The sequence below is a fragment of the Sinocyclocheilus rhinocerous genome, unplaced genomic scaffold (genome assembly GCF_001515625.1).
Source record: "Sinocyclocheilus rhinocerous isolate Xijiao unplaced genomic scaffold, SAMN03320098_v1.1 scaffold623, whole genome shotgun sequence".
Classification (NCBI taxonomy): domain Eukaryota; kingdom Metazoa; phylum Chordata; class Actinopteri; order Cypriniformes; family Cyprinidae; genus Sinocyclocheilus; species Sinocyclocheilus rhinocerous.
Window position 1 is genome coordinate 1,993,066 of NW_015644631.1, and position 24,751 is coordinate 2,017,816.

A 24,751-nucleotide genomic window follows, 5' to 3' on the forward strand; every position below is an offset into this window, starting at 1 on the left:
GTTATAGACTTTTCATTAAGACCCTAAAGAATCATATCAACTTGTGGAAAATGGGCATCTGATGACCCCTTTAAATAAATGTTTTAAATAACTTTTGTGTGAAATGTCAAAATATGTGTGAAATAATGTTCCATCATTATTCACCTTAATTTGAGAGTCTTTTATTGTCAGCTAATGATTCTTATTCTAAATATGCCTTTTTGGTATATGAACTACTGTCATTTTAGTGGGTGTCTTCTGTAAATCTGTAAAAAAAAAAAAAAGTATGATAACCATTATTAAAAATAAATGAATTAATTAAATTAAAATAAATTAAACAGGACATATTCTAATAAACAACAAAAAAAGAGAGAATAGGCTAAAGCTTTATTAAACTTTTATTGTTTTGATGCTTGAAAATCCCTTTTCGTCTTTGACCCATATATGATCAGTGTTCATAAATCAATACTTTAACCCAGCACTATAGCAAATTCACTGTTATTTAGAATAATGCATGCACTGAATACAATTCTTGAAAATGAAATACTGTTGCTATGGCTTAAACTCTCATTTACATTCCTGAGTGAATCAATTTTCTGTTACCAATCCTGAGGAGCTACATCACATAAGCAAAAGACAGCTGACGTTAGCACTGAGCTGATGAAGTCTTTGATATACACTTTTAACACGACAAAAGTTCACCGTTGAAATATTCTCTTTTAAGCTGATTTTTCAGAGCGGTGAGGATCAAAGTGAGATGAGCTTCATGTTCATTGTAATTAGTGGAGCTCTCTGTCACCTGTGACTAATGAAACAGCCCTTAAAGGGGGGCAAACCATGGGACTAATTTCGTGGGCGGCCGACTATGACCCCATAACTGCTTCACTCGCTGTGAAATAAGAAGCAGATACCATAAAACTAAGGTGTTCTTTTTGCCTGGCTGAAGTAATGTGAGGTGGTTTGTCTCTGTAATTGGAAATGTGACCTTTTGTGCCCTTCAGTTTTTCTCTCCTTAAAAGAACTTGTTGGGTTTTGGATACCCATGCAGCATGTAGTTATTATTCTCAAAGATAGGTTTTCTTCAGCCTGCTATTGTGAAAAGTACGCTTTAGCATGCATTTAAAAAGGTATTTATTAATAATTAAAACAGTTAAAGAATGTACTTAGGTGCAAACTGAATGTAAAGTTTTCAGACAATTAAATTAAAATGTTTTATACTTTAAAGTTAATTGGATTTCATATAAATTTAGAGTGCTTTTTGGCCCACTTAAAGGGATAGTTCACCCAAAAATGAAAATTACCCCATAATTTATTCACCCTCAAGCCATCCTAGGTGTATTTGACTTTTTTCTTTCAGACAAATACATATTGACAAATGTCCTGGCTCTTCCAAGCTTTATAATAGCAGTGAATGGGGGTTGAGATTTTGAAGTCCAAAAAAGTGCATCCATCCATCATAAAAGTGCTCCACACTGCTCCGGTGGTTTAATAAAGGCCTTCTGAAGCGATGTGATGCGTTAGTGTAAGAAAAATATCCATATTTAAAAGTTTAGAAACCGTAATCTCTAGTTTATGTACTGCCAAGTGTACTAACAAAAGTATTTATGGCAAACTAAAATATACTTTAATAATTTCTATCGAAATGTGTGTCATATTTAAATATATTTGTAATTTCACATTTGTAATGAAGTTTCAATTTAGTGTTTTTAAAATTAATTTGACACTACTGTTACAATTGTAATCAGTTTAGTTAATCAGTTTAGTTACTTTACACATGCTTTAGTAAGTTAAATCAACAAAATAAGTGCAGTTTTTAAAAGTGTACAGTTATATTATCTGTAAGTACAGGTTTTTTATTATATACTGTACTTTTAAGATTTGAAGTACACTACAGGTGCACAGTCAGTACAATTAGATGTACCTCTTTTTCACAGGGTAGCACAACTAGTGATTTTTTTTTTTCATTAAAATTTTCATTACAAGTTTTGTCCAGCAAAATGAAGTCAATACATGTAAAGCTCAAACTGTGACAAATCAGATTATACACACTAGAGGCTCAAACATCATTAACTCCCAACAACAACAACTGACTAGCTGTTATTAAAGTGTCCTAAATTTCTCAAATTAAATCCGTTTTCCACACAGATGTGGCCGTGTTTTGCCAAAACATTTAGAGAATTTCACATTTAAAAAAAAAAAAAGAAAAAATTAATGGACAGATGATGTAGGACGAGTCAGAGTAAGTGGTGCATGCTTTCATCACATGTAAATGAGAAGATGAAGAGACTCCTCGAGCAGAACAAACTAGGACAGTCTCAAAATTCATTCAAAGAGGGTCACTTACTTATGCAAGCCGCACTACGATAAAAGCTTCCACGGGAGGACCAAATGCATCAAAAGATGCGAGAAGATTTGATGTGTGGGGCTCAAGAGGCCAAAGGAACACGGAATGAGATTAACCTGATACGAGGAATAAAAGTTGGAAAAATAAATGGCTGGAAAAGTGTTTCGAGGCACACTTATTATGTTATTTATGCTCTTACTCCATCTATTTATTTGTCTGCTTGCTTGTTTCTTTTTTGTTTGCTACAAATACACAGTTCCCCGCTCAAAAGAAAGATGATGTTTTTCTTAAGCTTTCAAAGGTTTGCTCGGTTGCACACAGTACGTTACCGCAAGACTTACTGCTATTTGTGCATGTTAATTATTTGAGCTGACATCCCCCGGCAATAAGCCACTGCTAATATTACGATTGGCTGGTGCTAATTTCAAATTCAGTTGCAGTTTTGTTCATGTGCCTCTTATGAATTTCACGTCTGACCTCCCCTGACCTCTCAGCCAGAGGCCCTGGGCAAGCCATGACATGTGTCGACGTTAGTTTAATTTAAAAAAATTATAATAATCAAAATAGTTTCAATGACCATGAACAACAGTGAAGCTCATAAAATCAGTCTCATGGGGACAGTAATTGGAAGGCAGCAAATGACTGTCCTCGACCAAAGAGCGCCCCCAAAAAGTAGACTCTGCTCCCACGTTGCCCGTTTACCACATACATTTTACTGGAGCCCACTTTATGTCGAAGAGCGAGATATGATCCTCGTGCTTTATTATATCTCTGAGGTACAAATTTCTGCATCTCTTATTCAAGCAACTGCAGGATTCGAATATCCTCCTATTCACAGGAGAGGGAAGCTTCACAACAGCTCTACATTCTGCCGGCGGGCGAAGCCAGAAGCTGCTTTACAAACAGGCAGCATGTTTAATATTCATCGCTCTTGGGAAGCTCTGGGAAAAGATAAAGTTAAATGTCAAAGGGTAATGAATGCCCCGAACAGGACTACAAAGAGGTGTGGAGTCTCAGGGAACTTTTGCATATACCTCCAACTTTATGGAGTCTGACTTTCTGTATTGGTCATGATGAGGAAATAAATCCAAGAATGGTCTAGCCTTGAGTTGATGGATCAATTAAATGTTTCTATTTTACACATAAGCCTTGTGAAAGTGGTGCAGGTGATCGAATGGTTGTATGTAGTGCTATATAAAATGAATCAGGCCTTTAATTCATCAGCGGTGAGCAGAGATTGAGTATTTCTCACCTTATGCCCTCACAATGTGCTTGAGAAAAGAAAACTAGTATTTTTTCAGGTAACAATGAGCAAAGGAGTCTCAAAAGTCTCAGGAAAACAGATATTACTCCATTTCATCAGGTCCCTTGGTCCTGAGCATTTTCTAACTTAATAGGGTCATTATTGTATGTCAGCATGAGTCTAAGAAACTAACACGGGCAATGCTATCAGGTTCATCGATTTTTGTAACAAACTCCTCCGAGAACACCCTGAGAATGAGCAATATTAACAGTGATGCTTGCCTTATCAAAAGAATTATCTGGCAAAAACAGAAACACCAAAACATAGCTCACTTGGAAAGACATTAAAGACTAGCAAGCAGGTCAGCAGAGGTCAGTATCAGACTCCTCTATGGATTATTTCTGTAAGAGAATTCTAGATGGATTTTCTTGGGAAAAGGAAAATTGTGTCATTATTTAGCCTACTCACTGTCATGTCACAATGTCTCAGTGGTTTTTTTTTGTCCACAATGAAAAACACTGGGGTCAAAGGTTGTTTGAAAGGAAGAAAGTCAGTCAGGTTCAGAACAACATGAGGGTGAGAAAATGTCAGAATTTTAATTTGGAGGTCAACTATCGCTTTAAGCCTTAAAGTTTTTAAGGCTTTGTTTTGTTTTTAAGAGTAATGAAGGAACACAAGGGTCAACTAATTGTCCAATAATCAACTAGTCGACTACTTCAGTGATTCCCAACATGGGGTACATGTTTTATAGGCTTAACAAATATCATTCCTCCTACCTAAAAGTATCCCCTCTGAAAAGATTTTGCTTTATTAAAACGATTAAATTGAAATTAGAATTTAATTGGATTGCATTTACAAATTTGTTATGCTATTCTCAAGAAAGTTTCTTCTTAATTATCCATTATAGAACCATTGCAACCTGTGAAAAACAAACAGACTCAGGTGTCTCATTAAATGAAGGTATTTGGTGAATCTTTTGAATACTTAGTCCTGATTTTTTTTTTTTTTTTTTTTTTTATGATAAGAAAAAAAATTTAAAAGAAATTTAAATCTGGCTTGTGTTAGTGTCCCTCACTCTAGTGAATCTTTTCCAGAGCTCATGAAAGCACCAGTGTCTCTGAGCGCTGAGAACTTTGGAATCAGTATAATAAATGGCAATTTAAGGGATAATCCTGAATGATATTCAGTCAAGAAATATCCTGAAAAATATCAGTTAAGAACACCACATTTCAAGTTTGGTGTTGTTGATGATGATAAATACGATAAAATATATTAAAATAGAAAAACACATTTGTAATAATATTTCACAATGTTAAGGTTTTTACTGTATTTTGTTCAAATAAATGCAGCCTAACTTTTGAATGGTAATGCATACATTACTTATTTTTCTCAATTATATATATTATATTATATTATACAGTATATTAAATGTTTTAGCAGCCTATCGACAACAAATTTTCCCTGAAAGTGTGCTTTTCAGTGCATCGAAATGTATCTATATAAATCACATATAAAACTTTATAGAGCTAAAAACTGAAGCTGTGAAGATAAAAAAAAAGGAAAATTCTGCCAGGCTCACACAATTAACACTTATCTAGCCTTATGTCTGACTTGCAATGTCATGCCACATTCGGAGCATCATTTAGCACACCCAGAGCACCAGAAGACCTAACAGTGAGTCACTCCCGTGACAGGGTTTAACCAAGAAACCCTAAAAAGACAAAAGAGAAACAAATAAAACAAGAATCCTGGAATACAAAGAATCAGGCAGCTCAGAACAGCGGAACACAGAACAAAGATTAACTGAAGCATTCTGACCATGGAGGACATTGTTCTGTAGTCATCTCGGCAAATCTGTGAGTATGAATTCCTCTGTGAGTACATGCTTAACATGGTTGTAGGACAAAAGTTTTTAGTCTATATCTGTCCTTGTTACGACCAGCTGGAATCAATACCCCTCTGTTCGTCTTGAATGAGCAATAACGACAATTTCTCAAGCTTTTCTGCACAGGTTAGAGTATTCCTCAGGTGAATGGAGAGACACATGAATCATCAGAAAGTACTTGAGAGGAGAGGAGAGGAGAGGAGAGGAGAGGCGAGACAAGAGAAGGGGACAAGAGAAGATCAAAAAGATAGAAAGAGATGATGAGAGACTGAAGGAGGTAAGAAGAGATCGGAGGAGATGAGAGGAGAAGAGACCGAAGGAGACAAGAGGAGATTTAAGGAGATGAAAAGAAAAGAAGAGATCGAAGGAGACAAAAAGTGAAATGAAATAAGAGATTGATGGAGTGGAGACAAGAAAAGAGAGGATTGAAGGAGAAGAGAAAAGAGACAAGAAGTGATTGATCGATCGGAAAAGAAATGATCGATGGATAGGAAAAGAGAATGAAGCTGAAAAGAAGAGATGAAAGGAGACGAGAAGAGAAGAGCTAGAAGGCACAGAGATTGAAGGCGATGAGAAGAGATTGAAGCACACAAGACGAGATCGAAGGAGATGAGATGGGAAGAGATTGAAAGAGATCGAATGAGAAGAGATCGGACAAAGCGAAAAGGAAAGAGAGATAGCAGTGGAGAGGGTGATGGCAGTCACATCAGAAGAGAGTGTGGCAGATTGTGAGGATTTAAAGATTTCAGAGGAAGGATTGCAAGCTGTGCGTGGGGATCTGTGAGGAGACTGAGACCAGATGGTTGTGATTCTGGCACAATTATCCCCCCTCTATTGTTACTGATCTCCATCATTCTGTCTCTTCCCGCTCATCTCTGCCTCTGCCAGCAGCCCAGAGTCACTTAATGGAAAAATCTTTAGAGTGACTTAAAAAATGTTAAAGGGAGGAACTGCACGTGAGCATGTGTGTGCGCATGACCTTTAATCTATTATTATATCTACAGCTGTAATCTATTATTATTATATTCACTAGTGGAGTAACAACAAAACAAATGTGTGAATGCATTCCTCATTTACTGCACATTGATATTTGCTCCTCAAAAAGAATTAAGCCTTTAAATACAAAACAGCAATGTGACGTTCAAAGCGAAACAGAGTAAGTAAGTACAGAGTAAGACTCAAGTCATCGGGAATTGAGTGGATTGCAACATGCTGCGATATTATTGGTTAATATAATTTTTCCCCACCCACACAGTCTTGATTACACTAGCAGAAATGCAATTTCACAGGCAGAAAAAGTTATTGCATTTCCATGAAACAATTCGCTACAAACAAGTTTATCTTCGGAATAAAGTGCACTGATGAATCATCCTCAGTACAACCTGGGACTTTTATTAAAAGCTAGATAGTGTCAATTTTGATTTCATGTTGACAGAGCTCTCAGCAGAATGATGCAAGCACGAGCAGATGGCCGAGCGCAGACCCTGCTAAACCTAAGAGACATTGCGTTTCCTGTGAAAAGATTTTCTCAGCATCAACATTTGTTGCTCTTGTGAGAGACGGGCCTAAGGACGGAAACATATCAAGAAATATGCTTAAGCAAAAGGGTCGGATGCTAGTAGAAACTGCACCTCTGTGTCGCCTGCAGTCTCCAGTTTCTCTGTGGAGTTCGTGTGGCCTCTCGTTACCGCCTTTAATGTCATCATCTACTTTTACAGCTGCCATCATCTGGTGTTATGTCTATTTTTCAGGTAAAGCAGACATCATTTCAGTGTTTTCATTCAGAGAGTAACCTTCTAGCATCCAGCGCCGCTGTTCCCAAGAGCTTTGATGAAATATCACAATAATACATAACACAGGGGGCAACGGGATTATGGGACGTGCAAACAGGCAGTTTTCAGCAGGAGCCGAAGTCAATGTAAAAATAGAGCATGACAGCGTGAAGGTTTTTTTTCTCCGTCAAATAGAAGTTGTGCTCTTTGAAGTGCTCTGGTTTAGAGGAACCTGAGGCGGTTTATTGTAATTATTTAACACGTAGGCCCACCAGACAGAAGCCGACAATGTATTTTTCATGTTTCCACGACAAATTATGCCGCAGACTCAGTGGATAAAAAAGACAGAAAGACTCGTTTATTTCAGTATCTTTTCTTTCCTTTTGTTACAGCTTAATTCAACATGTTTATTCTTCAAAGTCAAAGTAATTATTTGTTTTTGCATAGTCTAAAAGCAAAGCATGCTTTGGATTTTTGGTATCTGCCTCTTGTTGAATATTTGAGAACATTTACAGACTTAACATCCACCTTTTAGGGCAAATAAACAAGTTTTGTTGCAAAGTATCATATTTCTCTGTGGTATAATGTATAATATACAAATATCCAGTACACAGTGAGAACTGTGTCTTCACAAGATCACGAGCCCAGAAATTCTTATTCAAAATGTTTGTTGGCATGCAGCATTCTGCTTTCCCTCAGCCAGTTTTACACTTCACACTTTTGCTGACTCGCTTTCACGCCCCAGCAATCAAAGCCAAAGTTCAAAACAGCACATGTCCAGCATGCCTGACGCAGCTATATGAATGACACGGCTTGTCTCGTCCAACTGGCCAGAAAACAGAGCCCAAGAGAAAAGGCGAGAGCTTTTGAGTGTTTTAGAGAAGCCTGTGCCAAGGAAACTGCGAGTCCTTCCGAAGGCCAAAACCTTCCTATCTACACCTGATCTGCAAAGACTGCTCATATGTGTGATGGAAAATTTTCAGTCTTCTACACATAGCACAAAATACACAGTCAGTTCCAGCTCTAAAATCTGATGCAATGAGCCATAGTCACACACCTGTGATGATACATCAACTAATTTCTATAGTGCAGCATTTGCTACAAATTATTAAAAGGCCACATGAGTGGCTTGCTTTAGTAAAAACTAAAATGACACATGTTTTCAATGGCAAGATGGGTGCTAAGACAAAGTGCCTTCTTCTTGCTGAGATAATTATCACAAGCTCAACATATGTATCTCCTTATAAGTAATTTAGTAAGAAACTGTCAAGAATTACAAGAAAAGAACAGTAAATGCAAAAAGACTTAAGGCAATCCTGTGTCATAAAGCACTGAAGTAAAGTCAACCGCTGGGGTTTGCCCTGTAGCATTAAGAGCTCTGGGGAAATCTCAGTGTATTTGACAGCTCAACAATCCCCTCTCTCATCTTACACAGTGCATTTACAGGCACAATCTTTCGCCGATTCTACTTAATAAACCCAATAACGTATAAGGTCATGTAAACTCCTTAAACTATGTTCTTTTATTGATGAAATGTTATGAAAGAGTTATTATTGAACCCAATTCAAACAGTAATGACTCTTATGAGCCAGTTCTTTTCCGTGAATAGAACAGTATTTGCAGCTTTCATATGTAAGAAAAATGGACATTATAACTGAAATATAGCCAAGCAGATGACAAACAAATCAGGATGTTATGAAGCAGAATCGAATCTGGGAAACCTGGAACAATAATCAGATGTCAAAATGGGATAAAACAATTTCGAATCTAGGTTTTCTGTGGACTGTCAGGATTTTGAATTAGTAATTTGTCATCATGATGTCAAAGAAAATAAAAACCATCCTCTATAAGGCCAAATATTTTCATACAATAGCATTAAAAATAAAGGTGCAATTACATTTACCATTGTTCTACAAATTTTCATAATTTTCACACTACGTATTTTTTAAAAACATATTTCCACATAATACATACTACAGCAGTGGTGACCAATTCTGTTCCTGGAGATCTACCTACCTGCGGAGTTCACTTCCAACCCTGATCAAACACACCTGTCTGTAGCCTAATTATCAAGTGCTCCTTAATATCTTTATTAGTTGGTTCCCTTGGGCCTCATTTATCAATCTAATGGCGCTTTTCAACTGCATGGTACAGCACGGTACGGTTCACTTTTGGGGGGTTTTCCACTGGGTACAGTACCTGGTACTTTTTTTAGTACCACCTCGGTTGAGGTTCCAAGCGAACCGTACCAAAACGTGACGTGTAAACTCTGCTGATCACGGATTGGCCGGAGAGAATCGTCACTACCTGCGTCACTGAACTTGCGACGTGGAAACGCAAACCGAGCCGAGCCGTGCCGTGTCGTACTGAGCCGTGCCGAGCCGAGTCATACCACACAGTGGAAAAGCGCCATGAGAAACGAGCGCAGATCCGTGCGCACAAATCAATTTACGACAGAGTTCACGTGTGATCGACTTTTTAAAATAAACAGTGTAACTCATGGTCTTGTTTATGCTGCTATTCGCGCATATAAAGCTAAAGCCCTGTACAAAACAACAAAAAAGGACATTCTAATCTTACTGGTTAACGATCGACTAATGAGCTTCGTTTGACGGTCAGGAAAATAAAAATGAACAAAATGCTGTCATTCTACAATTCTCCACCGTGTTTACTATGCTGCGCGTAAGTTCAGGTAACTCAAAAACTTGCGTACACGAGCTGAGACCAGACGTGAGATTTGATCGTAGCCACCGCTCACGTCCATATTGATAAATTCCAAGTTTTGCGTTGAAACGACCGTACGCCCAATTTTCTGTCGTACGTTTGTTTCGTAAATGAGTCCCGTTGTGTTTGATCAGGATTGGAGCTGAACTTTGCAGGTAGCCTAGAAAACATGCAGGTAGATCTCCAGGAACAGGACTGGGCACCTATGACACACAGAATGTAAAAATATACAATCTACTCCACTTTACTGCAATCCTGCAATTAAAATACTTGTGTTCTTTCAGTTAGGAAGTCAAGGCATGACGTATTGATCTATTGGTCACACGCGATACAAATCAGAGAACACAACAAAATTAGCAGGAGCTTTTCTTGTCCTCCACATTCGCATATGTATGAATGGAAGTCAATGGAATGAAAAGCGTAGTGTGACCTGCCCTTAAAACTTTCCAACACTATCAAAGCCATGGCCTGGTGATTCAGATCTGGATCACATCATTTTCTCCCCCCGTTCCCCATTACCCTTCCACTCTCCACTACTGAATCAATAAAAGTGTAGAAACAAATACAAGTGAAAAGAAAACTAACCCATTAATCCAACCCTCCTATCTCAGAAGGCATGTCAGGAATGTGTGAGCTTTGTGTGTGGAAAAGAAATTGTGTGGCTAATGACCTTCCTACCCTATAATTCAGCGATGAAGACATTCTCTCTGGCCAGCGAGAGAGAGGAGTTCAGGGCAGATGGGTTAAAGAAAGAGCAGTAGCACCATCAGTACGGAGTCAATGCTTCATCCCAGCGCTCCTCTTCAATCTGCCAAGTACACAGCAAGTCAATGTGCAGCACGGCCCCGTAAGGACAGATTAGAAAAGTACGAATTGCGAGGAAGGGGTAATGCGGAGAAGTCTTGAGCGTGAGACAGTCTCTGAACTGTGTGCATCTTGCAGAGGAAGAGATTTTCTAATCATCGAGTACTAGAAGCCCTGAATGACATGTGATTCTCAAAGACATTTGTCTGTCAATGATTTCAAAGGAAGCATATGTCTGAACCTTTCTGTCACGTCAAATTGCTTCACATTTAAATGTCTTGACAGGTTCTGTAATTCCACGGGGACAAGCGAGGCTATCTGTTGTAAGTCTATGGCACTGCCCAGTGGTCAAAAGACCACTATCATAAGAGTGTGAGTTTGACAATTTGAGCTTTAACTATATGTTTTTTCTGAAGTATTTTTTCCATTGTAATGCACATTTTTCCCAGTCAACACATGGATGGATGCTTTCTTCTCACATCAGCTCCCTTTGCCACAGGAGATGTTTTCCCTTCAGCTTGACCCGTGACAACTGAGAAGCTAAATTAAATGTTGTCTCCACTCTTTTTCGCACCTATGCCAACATTCATACTCTTTCACGCCCCTAAAAGCGAGGAGTAAGCGTGCGAGCACACACTCGCGAGTCCCTGGTGTCCATTTGCTATCTGGCATTAAAGACCCATAACAGCAGCGTGTCATATCTCCTTGTTTGCCCTCTGCAGAAGCTGTAACTCTATCACTGGCTACCTTCTCTCGGACCCTCTGGACACTAGCGGTATTAAAACGACAGAGATCTTCTGAGGGACCCTGGGTTTGTCCTACTTACATCACAGGCAACTGGAGGAAACCTCACTGCGGTCCAAAACAACCTTGCCATGGGCTCGAGTCCCATGTGTCTGCCTCAGAGACTAAGCTGTGACCTTCTCATTTCAGTCCTGGACCATGTTTTTATGTTTGTAAAAAAGGAACAGATGAAAACCCCCGTAGTAAAGTTACAACAGAAATCGTTTTAATATCTCAACTGCTTCTCCTAGATTGAAATGAGAGCCGATTCACATGTTTATTTGAATAGTACACCCAAATAATTAAATTCATCATTTACTCGATTTCATGTCATTTCAAATGTGCATGATGGAATACAAAAGAATATTTTTCAAAATGTTTGGATCAAGATAAGGGTCAGTAAATAATGACCGAATTTTCATTTTTGCCTAAACTATCCCTATAGGTTTCTTTTCTCTTTTTTTGCCTTCTGAGATACAGACTCTTTAGACCCAAGACATGCCTTCTTTAGAGTTTCAAAAGAGATGTCAGCAATGTCAAAAACTGCTGAAATATGCAAAGATGTCAAAAACATACAGGAAATAAAAGTCAGATTTAAATACTGAAACATTTCCCACCATATTTGTTCCGAGGCTATAAATTATCTAAACTATGCTATCTGAATTAATTATTGTTTATAATTCTGTAGATACAAGCTGTGTCCCAATTCGAAGGCTGCATTTTTTGAAGGATGCAGACTTCAAAGGCCATGCCTTTGAAAGCTGCAAAGGTTGGACCGAGTATTGTTAAATAGGATGGTCTAGATTACGGAGGATTGATCTTGTCTCCTATGACTGTGACAGCTTTTTCATATATATTTGTATTGTTGATATTCAAGTAAGTTTAACCCAAAACTTACATCAGAAATTCAGCATTTTCTCTCAAAAAATGTCATTGCCACACAATGAATCTCAGGATTGTCTGGGTCGCAAAGAATCCATCAGTTGTATCCTTCATTGCCCGGGAAACAAAGGATGCATTTCAAAGCCACATTAGAAGGAGTCTTCAAGTTGGAACAGACTTCATGCCACAGTGACGCAATCAGTCTTTGAATGCAGCCTCAGAACTGGGACACAGCAATAGTCAGCAAGGAGGCTCCGCCCACCCACAAAAAAAAAAATTATATATATATATGCAGGGCTCTACAGTGCGACCATTTCAGTCGCATTTGTGACTGAAAACTACTGCGTGTGACTATGACATTTTTTTTAGGAGCACCAGTGCGACTGACCCGATCATCATCATACTTGTGATTGCGCTCAGGGGAGCTTCAAAGGTTTCTACGTGTTTTTGCAGCTTTGAGTAATGTATCACAGACATATCTCATGAATCCTTTCATAAGCAAAGTGTAGACATACTTTTAATTTAGAGGAGTCAAATATCACCTCGTAATGGGAAGGCTACTTTTTGATAAAATTTTGGATTATTGATTAGAACGTGCTCCTAAAAAGAACGTGCTCCTAAAAAGAAAAGTAAGCGTAGAGCCCTGATATATATATATATATATATATATATATATATATATATGGATTGATATATTTAGGGCTGGGCAAGTTAACTCGTTATTATAGCGTTAACGTATTGATTGATTAATGCCAACAATTATTTTATCGCGAATTAATGCAGTTTTTCATTATTATGAAAGTCCGTTGCTCACTGGCTCTGAATACACATACAGACAAACCATGGGTCACAGGAGGAACTCAACCAATGAGGGCATTTGGGGAGGGCCTAAGACTACAGCAGCGCTCACATGGACGCTCCTGATAAAATTATTTAGGCTAAGCATCAACTATCAAGTAAAACTATTCACTTTTTATTATTTCATTATTAACTGGTTGGGTCTTAGCAAAATGACATTCAACAGTATTATTGTACTCTTAGTGTTTTTGAAGATTAAGTGAGCACTAGATGATGGCAAAAGTAATCTAAATATAAAAATAAATAAATGAGCATGAACAACAATATTGTCATAATCCTTTATAGACCTATATCTATTATTTAAAAACTATACTGATATATCATACATCCCTAATTCAAAATGTGGCTTTAAATGAACTATAAATTGAAACCTAGGCACATATGCAACACTACTAATTATTTTCACATGAACAGTAACTTCAATGGAAATATTGAAGGAAGTAAGATGAAAAAAATCAGCTCAGGTCAATCCATTTTTGCAGCTAAGTGTCTTTTTCTGGAAGAAAGTTCTAAGATCTGAAAGTTGCCGTGTGCTTTTATAGTACTTAGAAGGAGAATGAGATTTCTCATAATGACCCCTCTAAAAGAAACATAACTGATCACACTCCAACTCTCCTGAGCTATAGAAGAGCAGCCTCTGAGAAATGAAAACTTCCACCGAGTCTAACAGGATACTCAAACTCCTTAAAGACTGTTTGCACCTCAAAAGAATTATTTTTTTGTGATAATGGAGCAAAATAATGAGTGAGAGAAGATGGGAGAAGGTGTAAATCTTAATACGCTCAGCAAGGAATGTGTTTTTATGTTTCTCAGCTCAATATCACACTGGGAATAACGGCAGATATATGATAATGTCTTCACGGAGAGAAGATGCATGAAATGAAAGTCCAAAGCTGTGAACGATATTCTAATGGACTCTCAGGGTTTTATTTGTTGTTCAGAATGTTTTCACACCTTTAGTCCCATTTAAAGGAAACATGCATGCACGGAATACCATCAGTCTAGTCTCCCTCTTTCCCCGTCTGCGGTCGTCTGTACCTCCCAGACGATAATTTGCACCAGAGTCCCATTAGGGATGTTTGAACACAGCAGTCCGTCTTTGCTATTTACCAAACCTGCTTCCATCATCTAACACACAGCAGAGGCTGGAGCTGGACCATTAGCACTAGGACGGGGAACCCCAAGGGCCAGAAACAGGACCACATACCTGGTACAACCACCAGCTCAGCAATACGTGCCATATAGCCGACCTACAAATGAATTCAGAGAGAGCACATTTATGGGCTGCAAGCAATCAGGAGCTGCAGGGGTTCAGGAGAATGCGGCACCAAGTTAAAACACCCTCCTCGAAAGTTTCCCGGCCAAAAAAAGACTTCCGATTAGCCAGAGTGTGTCCAGGCGAAATTATCTTCTACCTGAAAAACGCACTTCGGGATGATCGTGCTTCAAAGCCAAAGATGATTTAGCAGGACTCCCAACCTTCGCACTGATGCATGTCCCTGAAAAGGAGCTTTGCGACTGTACCTAAAAACTGCTAAGGCTGTAGAAACTACAATAAATTAAAAAACATCTACAGATATATAGAGCATTGCCTCTGATTTAGAAAGTGGTAAGTGCTGGAAGGCCACCTACATTAGTCACATCCTCTGGGACCTTGATCTTTAATAAGTGTAGATGGTGTTACATCATTCCGTATGCTTAGAGCATTAGACGGCGTTCATGTGAGGACCTCTGACAGAGAGCCTATTAATTATGTATTTATGCTTTATCAGTGCCTATGGGACGAACCTGGCTCCCTAGTTTTGTTTTCTAACATGTTTATTTGTGTAGAAGCATTTAAGTTGCCTGAAAATGGCCCTCTTTTGTTCTCCTCTATAATAAATTCATACCTTAAATGGAAGATAAACAACCACATACAGTCAAGGCTCATGATAGTGAATTCAGGGTAATGTATCATTTCATGCAGATTTTCTGCCGAGACCCTCCGAGATGCACAATAATTCATAGCAAAGTGCATTTTATTCATTTTTTTTGTTGGAAATCGTTGATGCAAGGATAAACATTCGAAGTTACAACATATTCCTCTCCCAGTCCTTTGGAGAAATAGCTTCAGCAGAGGAGTTAGAGAAGGTGTTAGCAGCCTGAAGGGAAATATTTCGTCAGCATGAAAATACAAGCACCATTCTGCTGTATATGAACCTCTGAAGAAATAATTTTCTTTCCATTTAGCAGAGGTCAGCTGGACTCTGTGGTTGTCAATAAATATTGATGTTTCAAAATTACAACTGCACTCTTCGGTTCTCTGTTGTTGTCTTTGTTGTTTCTGCTGAATATCTATCAATACATGTAAAGTTGAGTTATTGTTAATGTTCTCATCTGTTATCAAAAGGCTGCAGAAGCCTTTTGTCTCACAAAAGAATCAAACTCTGCCTGTCAAAGTTGAGGCGTGCCTGTCGACTCCTTCTCAACCTCGTTTCATCTTTCTCCAGCAATCTAAGAAAAAAAAGCAGCTTTCAAACAGGAAATGGAGCTTTCAGTCCTGAAAAGCTGTCAGGCAAGAACACATAGTCGCACCTTTAGTTCAGTCTCACCTGCTTTGCTGAACCTCATTGATGCCATTCGACAGCATCCATCCAACAGCGATGCCATTCGACAGATGCATCATTTTCAAAGCGCACTTAAGATGGGGTTCAGCCTACTGGCTACTTTTAAAAAACTCCGTGCTCTCTAGATCTGTCTGTGTGCTATTTGATCTGACTTCATGGCTTTTATAAGATTACTGCCCAGCCGTTCTTCATTACAGACCATTATTGGTACTGATAAGGTGAAAATAAACTGCACTTAGCTCAGATTTTCTGTTTATCAGCCCATACTCGGCTCAAACCGCAGATGACTGACAGGATCTTAACAGAATCTTGCTTTGGCTCCAGCGTTCTGCATCGCTTCATTCCTTCGCGGGATGTATCTGATAATAAAAGAAGCTGGTTTTGTGTTTTTTGGCTCACTCGAAAGGAGGAGTCAATTCACTCAAGCTGCACCATTTAGCTTTGGTCGGCGGCCAAGCAGGCGTGCCGGACGGATGCGTCCGCACATCATGTGTGATTTTCAGAGCTGCTGATTGAATAAGAGTTCTCCTTTATTAAATCATGGCACCACAGCAATTGAGGCAGCCGTTCAAAATGAGCTCTTCTTAATGTACAGATGGCCTCGTTTACTGTGCTGAAAAAGGCATGGCTGTACTGCGCTCAACAGAAGTTGCTCGGTTGTTCTGAGGTAGTCTAGGGGTTTAGACGCGAGTCAAAGACAAACACTCAGACAGCTGAGTCTCGGGCAACTTTTTTTGATTTCTGAGTGAAGGAATGATTCAATTTCAAGATATAAAGAAAGCACAGTCTCTCAGGCTTTGGCAGATGCATCTTTATCTTACTTGATTTCGCATGATAGAACGCGAGGGAACCAGTCTGCTAAAACATCTAAGGTTTATACAAGTCTCCAACAAACAATTACATCTATTTCAAGAGTTACCACAAGGCTTCTTGATCTCAGACTAGCGGGAAATAACTAATTGTTAGTGAAACATTTCGCATGTTTTACCGAGATCGGACCACAGACGTCACCAAACACAAGATAACGAGGTTCCGCCAGTCGCTCGAGTCTCCGGAGAGTAAACTTGGGTGTTGGGCCTGTTTCAAGAAGAACATTATTAAAGGTTCTTTATGGGAAATGCTTTAAGGCTTTCAAATCTGCCTCAAACAAAGAGAGACGCATGCTGAGAACAATTATTATAAGCTCCCGTGGCGACTACTTGCAGTTCCCATCAAAAGATGCCATCAAAGCATTCGGTTTACTAGCACAAAATAATGAAGAAGTATTAACCGTGCCTCACGGGGTTCAGATCACACAACACTCCTGACAGAAGCCTTCCTCTGCAGCAAAGCATCTTGTGTTGTGAAATTGGTCACTCTAAAGCGCACAGTCAGCCTCTTATCGGAAATGTGACCACAAAGCAATCCAGGGATTTGGAAGGTGAAGTTACAACGGCAGCTGTTAAGGATGCATTGTTACCCCAGAAAAATATACACAGAATTATCTAAAGGTAAGAGGACAGTAACCCCACCCTCAATCGCTTTTATGTAGTCAAAAGATTGATTTGCATTTAAATGAGCAAGGCTTATGCTTGTATTGTGGCACTCATCCGTGCTGCGGTAAACAGGCTCGCTATGTAATGCCACCAGACTCCAAGCTCCAAACCTGTCAATCCAGGTGTGCGATTGTCCGTGGCACAAACTTCCTGCAGACACAGAAACCCTTATCAGATCAAGCGCTTCACATTCAACAACATAAATCCGAGTGGAATTTACCAGGCCTACTTAAGTCTATCTCTCAGAGTCTGTCAGCACGACAACCAAACAACTGCTTGCAATGCGACGCAAATATGTGGCAGCGTCACATTGATTCATAGCTGCAATATAGTGCGAGAATAAAATGATGCTGATGTTTTTTTAAACTACCCCCTTCAGCAAATTAGAGAGAGAAATAAATGATCAAATGATTGATTGTGCAGAGTAAGGAAAAATAAGCTCATATACACACACAGACGAACTGCCACCCACACACACAGCAGGGACCCTCACACACAATATACAAACATGTCAAGAAATGACTGTCATTACCTGCTTAGATCGCATTAGGCCTGTCAATGCTTCAGTGTGGGTGAGGAGGAAGAAACTTTGATGGAAAGTGTTAAGTGACATAAGAAAATCTGACGGCCTTCGAGCATTAATTTGATCTACTTAACCCGGAGACAAGTAGAGCAGCGGGTCTACACTCCCAAATGTTGGTTTGCGAGATGTACGGTGGCCAGAAACACTGATAAAATGTAAAAGTCTCAGTAACAAATAGCCTTTCCTTTTTCTTTTGTTTTACGAGTGTTGTCCATGCATCTCGGGCGGCATCTGTGGAAATGCTCTCGGAATGATGGCAAGCCAGCGAAAATAACACCGAGCTCTTTCTATCTCTGCCATCTCTCGGAGTTGTGATTTTCTCTTCACTTATTTATGGGCTAATCCATCTCTGTCTGCCTCAAATCAAATGATATAAAAAACAAATAGAGGAGAGAGCACATAGAGGCTGACCCCCATTCGCATGGGCCGAGTCGAAGTCGGGAACGCACTCCGCCTCGCTGACCCGGCCTGAGTCGAGCCATCACGCTCAACCGGACAGCAAGAGGGATGAGACCAGCTGGGAGAAAATTGGTGTTTACCTGGGTGCTTCACAGAGCAGATTACACTTAAATAACACATTGCAGACTGAAGCTTAAATGCAGCTTTGAGGCAGTGGAGAGTTCACAGATGTGTGAAATAAAAGAAAGAGGTGGGAGAAAATTTAAGCTTCAACCAACTGAAAGAGATATACAGCCTTGCATCTGTAATTCCTGGACAAGCTGTCCTTGGAAAGCACAAACGAACACTATAATTCCGAATTATGAACATCAATGGAGGCTTTCAGGATCTTCAATATGAACAAAATAAATACTTAAATACTAAGTCTTTTAGAGGTGATCTTATTATTCCTTCTATGTTCAGGATGTGACAATAAGGAGTGCCCGATGGCCCGGGGTCATCGTGAAAGAGGTTCAGGACAGTTGACAAAATTCACATGGTTTTAAGTCTTGCCAAATGCAAACATTCAAGCAATTTCAAACCATTCAAGTGCGATGAGAAAGAGAACTTAAGCGAACTTAATTCAGTTCTCACACCGTCTCAGATGGTTTTCTGTGCACACACCCAAATCATGTACATAAAGCCACCTCTCAAACAGCGCATGGGTACTAAATTGAGTTCTCTTTTGCATTTTATCACACTTGAATAGACAAATAAACAGAATTGTCAAAATGTCCACCTTGGTGAGTATCCTTCTCAAACACAGTCAGTTATGAATGTAAAAAGTTGGGATTAAATAGGATGTATTAATATACTGAAACTGTGCATTGGGTCTTAAGGTGACTGCAGCCTAATATAGCTGCTGCTGTCTATGTCCTTATTGTTAATCATACAAAAATAAATAAATAAATAAAAAACACACCGCTCTTGACTGAAGCACTTTTGTAGCTTTAATAAAAATCAGTGTATATTTAACTCATACAGTGAAGACGACTATTTATTTTTATATTTAATGACTTCTTTTTCTGTAGTATTTCTTATCTTAATACTACTGTTAAACCAACCTATAAAAATTTTATTTCATTTGAATCTTTGTACTATTGTATTTATTTGTGCTATTGTTAGCCATTTGTTTATTTGATCTTATTTTATTAATGACCGTTTACTTGTCTTAAATAATGTTTCAACTTTATATTAGTTAATAGCTTTTGCTGTGGTGCCAAAATTGAGAATTGTGAAATTTCACTTGTATCTATAATTTGTAAGGTTGTAACAACCTTATTTATTAGAATACGAGGTTACATGGGTCAAAAACTATGCAAGCAATAACTTTTCCAGTAAAAATTTTGGCATGACAAGAAAAAAATCCGAACCACTAGGCCAACAGAGAAGTGTGAAGTTTATTCACTAATATCTACAATTTGGGTGTTGTAACAACCTTTTTATTAAAATACACGGTTACATGGATCAAAAAATTATGTGAAAAATAACTTTTTATTTTTCTCCAAAGAAAATTTTGGCAGGGCAAGTAAACAATATGAACCACTGGCCCGACCAGGCCGATAGAAAAAGTCTGAGGGCGTTGAGGCACAAAGGCACTCAGACACAAAGGCACTCAGTTTCCAGCATTATCAGAGTGCCACAGCTGTAAAAATCTAACCTACATAATACAACCCAAGCCGCTTACAGACAAAAGGCCAAGGTAGCTTGTAAAACAACAGCTGAGATGCCCCCACAGTCCATGTTTTATGAAAGACAAGCTCTGATTACAATTTAATTGTTAGCAAGCGTTGACAGCATCTTGTATGGCAGCGTGTGGGCTGCACAAAACCATGTAGCGCTCCGCTGCCCCCATGGCTGCAAGCCACTGCTGACAATGCTGATGGTGTTTATGACACTTAAAGAGGAAACATGATGCCTTCTGCAGCAATCAGGAAGTTGTGGAGTGCGGTGGGCGGGATCTGGGAAATGCGATATTTGCTTAGTTCAACATGCTGCGACTCTCTGTGACGGAGTTAAAACTAAAACATTTTTTTTTAAGAGTTGCACTTATTTTGAGTCGAGTCTCTTTGAGCCGGTCTGCCCGAGGGTCCGTTTCACAGGGTCCTTGGCTGCTCCTTGTTCGGTGAGAGCTATAAGTGGAGTCTGTGCCAAGCGTGAATGAGATTGTCCCTGTCGCTGCGGGGGAAAGATCTGCCGCTCCCCCTCACTGCTGGGGAGGCAGCGGGGCCGCGGTGCAGATAAAGGGATCAGATGAAGGATGTCAGATCGCATCGACTTTTCCTCTCCTTCTGTTTCCCTGGCCACAGCACCGTGAATCAACTGGCAAGAGAGGCTAAATAAACCCAGCGTTCATTTGTAACACAAGAGTTGGCTATGGTTAACAAAGCGTCCCCAGGGACTGGTACAAACACAAGTCTCACCTGATAGCATCTCGGCTCACCAGAGGAACAGCTTCTCTGATGGCGAGTATAAATAACCGTTACTGGGATTAATCTGTCGCATAGATGGCTGGAAGAAGGTGATCATTAATTTTATGTATAGTTTCGAAACTGTCCATGAAACATTTGTCGGTTTGCTGAGATGCTGTCAGGTAACACAAACTTGATGGGAGCAGAAGGGGGGCTGCAGTATATCATCAGTGTGTAAACTCGAAGTTCTGAGCTGATGAAGTGCAACACCGTGTGCATATGGCATAAGCAACTCTGCATAAAAAATCCTGTCAGTGTTTCCTTTTAGGTCATAAAAAATGATTTTCAGACTGATTGCAAAGCACTCCGTCTCAAGACTCACATGAGGGAGGTACAAAAAAAAAAAAAGAAACAGCCCTGCGAGGCTTAACATCTTGGCACACAGACTCATAAAAAGCAGTAATAAACCAGAAAGCCTCTTGAGATTTGATGTTCATTCGCTCAAGTGTGCATGCGGGAGCTATACCGAAGGCTTTATTGCCGGTTTCAGATTCAAATGAGGAGTTTGGCCCATGCTGGACCTTAAATGTGAGCGTTCAGGGGTTCGTCTGCAGGTTATTTCAAGCTCACACAATCAAACAACACAGAATCTCAAATGAGGGCTGAAGGGAGCATAAGCCACGGCACTTTAAATGAAAACGAGTGTCTGGCTGTGATCTCTGCCGTTATATCTACCCCAAAAAGCTTAAATCACCAAGGAAGATGGAAATGGTTAAGAATGGATTCTAACTTCAACAAAACCACTCAAACATTCACACATACACATCTCACCCTCTCTTAGATTTTTAGGTAGACATTTATTTTAAAACTGAATAGTATAGAGTGTGCAAATTACACAATGACTTTTTAGTGAGGGGATGTCAGTTTATGAATTTTAGCAGGACACATTTCAATGCAATAATTTATGCATAAATCAAGCATATTTTTTTATTATCGTATTTTTTATGGTTTGCTGCTCAGACAGTTTCTGTCTGTGAACATTTATTCAATCGTAAGGTAAACATATGAATTTGTAAACTTTTCTGGTTAACGTGAAAATTAAAATCATGTGAAACTTATATATGTATATTCAGAAAAGTTACGTTCTTTAAAGACCTCGACTTTTTGTTGACTTCATTTTGAAGGGTGCAAGTCTTAACTGGGGAGGTCGGAACCCCAAACCTTCGCACGCTGCTTATTTATGTCTAATTAAATATACATTTCTAAATCAAGTTACAATAATCACTACACATGAAACACAAAGAAAAGTTGCAAAGTGATGTCTACACTGATTAGAACAATATCATGTGGTTGCCATGTCCGTAATACAGCCGATGCGCGCAAACCTTGCAGCACAAACCTAAAACAAAACAAGCGAACCACCACAAACAAATACCATATCATGCGAAATACACAAGACGGGTAACACTACAAATCATTTGGTAACGTTATATATTTTTCAGTAAACGACAGCCGGATATCATGTGGACAGGCACTCTGCGCACTTTTCCCTACGTTTAAAGTACCTGACAGGTGAATATGATGCGTAGAGCATTTGTAAAAACTTCACATACCGAACCCGAGCAGCCCGGAGATCAGCAGCAGCAGCACCGCGGGGCGCATCGCTGGAGTCGGTGAGGATCTCTTCTGTGATGTGGTGGTTACCGCGGCAGTGATGCGCGCTCACTGCGGTCCTTCAAAGTTAGGAGCGCTGCTTTCTTCCAAACGGTCGATCAGTTCTTTCTGGAGGTTCTGTCCTGCTCCTTTTCTGCGCTCTTTCTTCTTGCTTGGACTGATATTAGTGCTAAAATGCAGCCTATAGGCGCTGTTCTCGTGCGCTGTGTCTCGAAGCCGATGTGCGTTCTCTCACTCTGCCGCTCAGAGCGCATCAGTGTCCGGCTCACTCACAGTTAGCTCCATACTCTCTCACTCACTCCGTGGAGGATGAGGCAGAGAGGAGAGCGCTGAACTGCTTTGCTCCTCCTTCCCCCGTCTCCTCCTCCCAGCTCCTCACAGAGTGTCTCTGACACAAGTAAGCGGCACACAATATGAATTAACCAATTAAACTATCATCATTTTCAGTTTAGGAAAGAGAGCTGGATGGTTTGTGAACACCGTCGTCTAAACGCCGTGCCAAACTGAAGCAAGTTCTGAGGTAAATATTTTTGTTTTGTGGGTTTCAGTGTCTTACCATCGCAATAATTTTAAGGGATGGGATGGTAAATCATACTAACTGCAAAAAATAAATGAATAATAGTTGGTTTACAAACAGGCTAACTAGTAACCCAAACAGATAAACATCTTCCTCTAGCAGTGTCTAACCCCTTACGACCGTTTCTATTTAAATTGTCCTCGTGAGACGCGCTCATTCAAACTTGCTGAGTTGTAAAAAGAAGGAAAACTGCAAAAATAGTTGGGTTAAAAATAGCATTACTAGTACCCCAAATGGATAGATAATAAAGCACATTCCCATTTTCACTCAGTTCCAATGAAAAGGAAAAGATGCAAAACAAAGAACTGAAAAAGTTGGGCTAAAATGAGCTAACTAGTAACCAAACATTGGTAGATAAAGCAACTAATCTGTCTAACTATACTTTGTATACTTGCTGGTTTGTTAAAAATAAGAAACCCCTTACCAAATAAAAACTAGTCTAGTTAAAGGGGCCATATGATGTTGCTAAAAAGGACATTATTTTGTGTATTTGGTGTAATGAAATGTGTTTATGCGGTTTAAGGTTAAAAAAACACATTATTTTCCACATACTGTACATTATTGTTTCTCCTCTATGCCCCGCCTTTCTGAAACGCGTCGATTTTTACAAAGCTCATCGTTCTGAAAAGCGAGGTGTGCTCTGATTGGCCAGCTATCCAGAGCGTTGTGATTGGCCGAATACCTCAAGCATGTGACGGAACCAACCGTGGATAGAAATAGCAGCTTGCAAACTTTTTGCCAACAATTGAAATTGTCAAGGCTTGTATAGAAGCTCTTTAGACACACTAAAGAGCTTCTATACAAGCCTTTACAATTTCAATTGCTGTCAGGGTTCAATAAAGCACAGGCTAGAGAAAAAGGCTCTTTTCTTATTTCAGATTTTATGATGACAGCTGCAAATTCTCTTATAGGATGATATGACAGAACAGGTGTTAGCTATCGATTGTATACAAATACAATACATTGCCCAGAGGCATTTTGTATTTCCACAAACATTCTGGATTCATCTTTCCTTTTTGAAATCAAAGAGGCTGACTGACAGAATGTAGGTTGTGCTACCTACCTCCTGTCAGGACATATCAGTAAAACTAGCAGAAACCGATGGCAAAAACTCACGTCTTCTCACAGTTCTACTGACTACTCATTATAGTTGTGCTACTTTTCTTTCTATATATCTTACTGGTTCACTTTGTATGTAGGTCTTTTTGTGGGTTTCCAAAACTCAGACTCTATCCTATGTCGATTGATGATAGAAGCAATGCTTTCACTTTTTTTACCTGCCTTCCTCAGTCTTTTCATGAACTTACACCCAACCCGTTTGCACACTGCTGTTAATTAAACACCTCTGGACTGGGCTAATGGTCATCTAAAGCTCAATTAACAGCCTAGATTAAGATATTTGCTTCTCTTAAGTGGTTTTATTAAATTAACATGCTGCATATTTGAGTCAAGACAACTTAATAGCTTAATATATAGGCTGGTCCTTCCCTAATGCTAACATTACCCTTAAAGGGGTCATATGATGCGATTTCAAGTTTTCCTTTCTCTTTGCAGTATTTTATGCATCTATAAAAACTACATTACACTGAGATGATTTTAAAGCAATAACAATTTGGTCAGGTATATTTTACATATATTTTACAGTCGCGCTTA

At 39.3% G+C, this 24,751-nt stretch overlaps 1 protein-coding gene across 1 annotated transcript in view; it reads right to left on the reverse strand.

The window, feature by feature from the left end:
- LOC107758686 (kin of IRRE-like protein 3) overlaps nt 1-22,797 on the reverse strand; it is a 155,702-nt gene extending 132,905 nt beyond the window's left edge. The window contains exon 1 of the mRNA XM_016576485.1: nt 22,461-22,797. Within this exon, the coding sequence (XP_016431971.1) occupies nt 22,461-22,509 (49 nt within the window). The 5' untranslated portion in view covers nt 22,510-22,797. The remainder of the gene's footprint in view (nt 1-22,460) is intronic.
- Nucleotides 22,798-24,751: the final 1,954 nt, after the last annotated feature.